This window comes from Ceratina calcarata, unplaced genomic scaffold, assembly GCF_001652005.2.
Source record: "Ceratina calcarata isolate Rehan_Ccalc_2016 unplaced genomic scaffold, ASM165200v1 scaffold257.2, whole genome shotgun sequence".
Taxonomy (NCBI): domain Eukaryota; kingdom Metazoa; phylum Arthropoda; class Insecta; order Hymenoptera; family Apidae; genus Ceratina; species Ceratina calcarata.
Window position 1 is genome coordinate 2,547 of NW_017147785.1, and position 4,960 is coordinate 7,506.

The window sequence follows — 4,960 nt, forward strand, 5'->3', positions numbered from 1 at the left end:
AAGGCGACCAAGTTATGTAAAAAAAAATGCCTCAACTGCTGACATCGTACAATTCGCTAGAGTGCCTGAAATGAAAAAAGACAAAGACGTTCTTAAATTAGACGTGTTTTATTATTGAATGACATAGGATATCTGAGAAATATTGAAATCTGACAAAATGGGGGAGTTTTCAAGAAATTTTTCGATTTTTCCTTAAAAAATGGTCGTTTTCTCGTTGCCAAAATTACAGTTTTCATCCAATCAAGAATAATCCTATGTCATTCAACAATAAAAAATGTCTAGAATGCTCTGTTAAAATTTCAAGTCAATTGTATATGGTTTTAAATCAGTTTGTGAATAGAGTGAAATCTTCTGGTGGAAATTTTCGAATTCATCTATTCTTGATATGTTAGTAGTTCCAAGTACGTTCTCCTTCATCTTCTATGGATATTAATTACAAAAAAAATGTTAATGCTTCCTTGTACATGGACGTTACACGTTGTTGCACACTTGCAATCACTTTTTCATTTCAAAGCCGTTCACTTTCGATAATCACACTCTAATTATAGATCAAGTACATCGGCGCAAGAAACAATTCTTTTTTACTTCAGTTTCTAAAGTAATTTATGATTCTTCTATAAGTTTTTTGAATAATTCATGAATTCCATTGTGATACGTGTTCGNTTATATCTGAGGAATCATCCCCTTACCGATTGTACCACAATTTCACAAACACTCTTCACATCAATCACTGTTATTCGTCACTCCTAAAAAAAAATCATTGAAATTTTTTATTCATTATTTTTCCTCATGAGACATACTTGAATAAATATTTCCTTTATTTATTCTCCTTTCGAAGATGGAGCAATGACCCGAAAGCCATTGAAATCTTGCCTTGCACAATCTTTCCTCCTTCCGCGACGCAATATTTTCCTACATTCTATCTCACTCAATTCGTAATCAAATACGTCGTCGTAATTCCCGGAATGAATAGAATCGACAAATCATTATGCAAAAAAGAAAAAAAACAGGCGGACATAATTAACTGAGTCACGGTCGCGGAACGAGGAAATACGATAATTAGTCTACCAGTCAATGAAACATATCAACTCTCCTCAATTAAAAAAAAAAGGAGAAAAACTAAGGAAATAAAAGATCAATTGAATTTCATTTTTATCAGGGGACTTCGAGGAAAAACCGGGTGGTGGAGTGGATGGAACCGACTGCTCTCTATTCAGCAGTCGACTTGAAGCTCTCAGAGCAAGGAGCCTCTCATGAAGAGTTGTACTCGTTGGCTCGCAACGTGATCAAGTACAGCGTGAAAACTGGTCACCCCCGATTCATAAATCAACTGTACTCCACTGTAGACCCGTACGGCCTCCTCGGACAATGGCTGACCGACGCTCTGAACCCATCCGTCTACACTTACGAAGTCTCTCCAGTGTTTTCTTTGATGGAAGAAGAGATACTGCGGGAGATGAGGAAGATCGTCGGCTGGAAGGATGGAAGGGGCGAAGGAATATTCTGCCCGGGTGGTTCCATCGCCAACGGATACGCCATCAACCTGGCACGCCATTACAGGTAAACTTTCATAAATAAAATCTCTTCACAATTTCTACTCAAAGGGTCGTCAGTAATAGATTATTATTATGATAGTGAAGAAATTGCAATTCCATTTTCCAATCCAATGAACAAATTGCAATTCCATTTTCCAATTGCAATCCAAGCACTGCAATATATAATTTTTATATTCTATACACTTTTATGTAAAATTGAAGATTTATGATAGTGAAGAAATTGCATTATTTCAAATTGCAATTCAATTTTAAATTCTGCAATATGTAATTTTTATTTCTTAAACCGAGTTTTCATATTAATCTTCCTCCTGCTTTACAGGTTTCCACAGTTGAAAGAATTAGGCCTATCAACTGCAGGCAGATTGATAGCCTTCACATCCGAAGACGCCCATTACTCAGTCAAGAAGCTCGGTGCTTTCCTAGGAATAGGCACGAGCAACATTTACGACGTGAAGACAGACAACAAGGGCAAGATGTGTGTCTCAGATTTAGAGAAACAGATAAAAAGATCTCTGGACGAAGGAGCGACGCCATTGATGGTCTCTGCCACGGCGGGAACCACGGTCCTAGGTGCATACGATCCCCTGAGAGACATCGCAGCCATTTGCAAAAAGCATAATTTATGGTTTCACGTGGACGCAGCTTGGGGCGGTGGAGCTTTGATGTCGAAGAAGTACAGACACCTCTTAGACGGAATCGAATTAGCAGACTCTGTTACTTGGAATCCTCATAAGCTGCTCGCTGCTCCTCAGCAGTGTTCCACTCTGTTATTAAGACATGAAGGACTCCTGCAAGCTGCTCATGGCTGCAAAGCCAGTTACCTCTTCCAGCCGGATAAATTCTACGACACTTCCTTCGACAGTGGGGACAAGCACATACAGTGCGGTCGTAGGGCAGATGTGTTGAAGTTCTGGTTCATGTGGAAGGCGAAGGGCACCAGAGGTTTAGAGAAACACGTGGACCGTGTCTTCGAATTGTCGAGATATTTCACGGAGTACATCAGGCACAGAGACGGTTTCAAATTAATGCTCGAGCCCGAGTGCACCAACGTGTGCTTCTGGTACGTGCCGCCCTCCAAAAGGCATTTGCGTGGTGAAGAAATGTCCGAAGCTCTTCAAAAAATTGGTCCTGCGGTCAAGGAACGCATGGTGAAGAAAGGATCGATGCTGATCACGTATCAGCCTCTCGGAAAGCTGCCCAATTTCTTCCGACTCGTTCTACAAAACTCCGGACTGACCGAAGCTGATATGAGGTTCTTCGCGGAGGAGATTGAAAGGCTCGCCAGTGATCTTTAGTATTTAAGAAATCGTACGAAGTTCATGTATAATTTGCGACGTGCAATAAAATATTTTTTAATAATCGCCGGATTTTGTGAATCTCCGGGAAATATTTTAAACAGTGTTGGTTCCTTTTTGTGAATGGCAGATATTTCATCATTGGTTATTTATTAACGTCGAGAATCTCTGACAAATGTGAACACATAAGTCGTTCCTGAACTTCGTATTTTATCATACAAACGATCCACATCTTCTCGTTTATCCGAATGTACGGAGTGTGTATATAATTTTATTGGGTGATCCAGTCATACATCTGGGTTTGCTAAAAACATCCGGAGCAAGTCTCCCCGAGTGAAAACACATTTCGTAGGATTTCTATATAATAGTTAAATCCGGTAATATCGTTGGGAGTATTACAAAGACTGTATCCTCGCGATACACGCGCCCGAGCCCATTGCAAAGCTCGTACAATTCTTCAATTTTCTACATTATGTACAAATATTCGACGAACGAGCGTATTTCACTCACCTCAATTGCAAAATTAAAAATGGTATTAATTTGAATTTTAATACTGATCCATTTCCATTCGGCCCGACGTCGCGTAGAGGAAACGAAATGCACGTTAACAACTCCCATCTTTAGAATTAAATGTACTCTTCGAGGAACTTAAGATGGAACTGCTTCAAGCTCTCAAGCATCTTTTTTATCATGTCCTTCTGCGGCAGAATCGTCGTTCGAAAATGATACGTCCCGGGTAGCTGACCGAAACCGGAACCAGGAATCACGCATATCCCGGTTGCTTCTAATAATTTGAAAGCGTAGAAGATGTCCGGCTCCTGGCCTTGCTTCTTCGCTGCCTCTATCGCCTTCTTCGGTAGCTCGAATCGCGGGAACACGTACATAGCACCCATGGCTGGATTTACCTGCAATAAAAATAATATTAAAGAATTTAGTAGATTTTATAAAAGAAATTGGAATCTCAAGCTCAAGCTTCGATAACAGAATTAATAAATAGATTTTTAAATTTGGGATACTGTTAAAAGTTTTTAATGGTAGCGACAACTTTTATATAATTTGATATAATCTGCCATAATACTTTTATATAATCTGTCATATTTATATTTTTAAGATACATTATTTTACTCACAAAATATTAGAGATATTGAATTTCGAGAAAGTACCTTGAAACCTGGAATGCTGTTCAGAGTGTCGACCACTAATTGCGACCTCTCTGCCAAAGACCGCAGAGTCTGCTCTTTTTCCTTTTTGTACAACGGGTAGGATGGCTCGCTGTTCGGTGGATTCACCACGACGTCCATCACCACTTGGCCAAGAACAGTAGGGCACAGCATAGCTGATATCGATTTTTGTAAAATCGCCATGACTTTAGGATCCATATTAACGAATTCCCCATATCCACCGCGAAGTCCACACTCCCCCATGTATCCTAAGCGAGTCACGAACCATTCATTTATTTTTAATTAAGTCTGTATAAGAATCATCATTGGAAAAATGTTTGTCGTATTTGTGTTAAAAATGGGATAGTACCCTTAGACACGGACATGAATGAAGCCAGCTCCATTCTACAATAAGGCTCTCCCATCTCCATCATCACTTTCTTGAACGAGTGGAAGGCACTGTCTTTATCGTAAACGTTGTCCTGGTAAACCTCGTCGGCCAACAGGTATAAATGATTCTTGTACGCGAATAGAATTATGTCTTCGATGTTTTTACGAGTGAGGACTTGTCCGGTCGGATTGCCGGGGTTTATCACGACGAGCACGCGAGGATTACAGGACCTTCTCGATTCGCTGAGAGCTCTGTCTAGCTCGGAGATTTCCAAGGCCCATTTGTTGTCCTCGTTTAGATAGTAACCGATCGGCGCCACACCGAATTCGGCTATGGTTGCCGAGTACAGGGGATACTGCGGTATCGGAATCATCACGCCGGATGTCTTCCCATCCACTTTTTCATTGAAAAGTTTCAAAAATGACTGTAACAGATAATTCGTGCGACTGTACTAGTGACCGCATTTAGTTCTTCTTCTTCATATTTTAGGATTGTCAAAAATTGTTAGATTCTATGCATTTTTCTTATAACTTCAATATTTAATGAGTTACATATGAT

At 40.0% G+C, this 4,960-nt stretch overlaps 2 protein-coding genes across 3 annotated transcripts in view; one reads left to right on the forward strand and one right to left on the reverse strand.

The window, feature by feature from the left end:
- Window positions 1–2,915, forward strand: part of black (glutamate decarboxylase-like protein black) — a 4,249-nt gene extending 1,334 nt beyond the window's left edge. Inside the window, exons 2-3 of the mRNA XM_018021642.2 lie at window positions 1,160–1,560; window positions 1,876–2,915. Coding sequence (XP_017877131.1) covers window positions 1,160–1,560; window positions 1,876–2,851 — 1,377 coding nt within the window. The 3' untranslated portion in view covers window positions 2,852–2,915. The remainder of the gene's footprint in view (window positions 1–1,159; window positions 1,561–1,875) is intronic.
- Window positions 2,916–2,961: 46 nt separating this feature from the next.
- Window positions 2,962–4,960, reverse strand: part of LOC108623256 (alanine aminotransferase 1) — a 12,246-nt gene continuing 10,247 nt past the window's right edge. For both annotated transcript variants that reach the window (XM_018021641.2, XM_026812112.1), the window contains 3 exons: window positions 4,382–4,826; window positions 4,015–4,280; window positions 2,962–3,756 (listed from right to left, as the gene is read on the reverse strand). In XM_018021641.2, coding sequence (XP_017877130.1) covers window positions 3,478–3,756; window positions 4,015–4,280; window positions 4,382–4,826 — 990 coding nt within the window. In that variant the 3' untranslated portion in view covers window positions 2,962–3,477. The remainder of the gene's footprint in view (window positions 3,757–4,014; window positions 4,281–4,381; window positions 4,827–4,960) is intronic.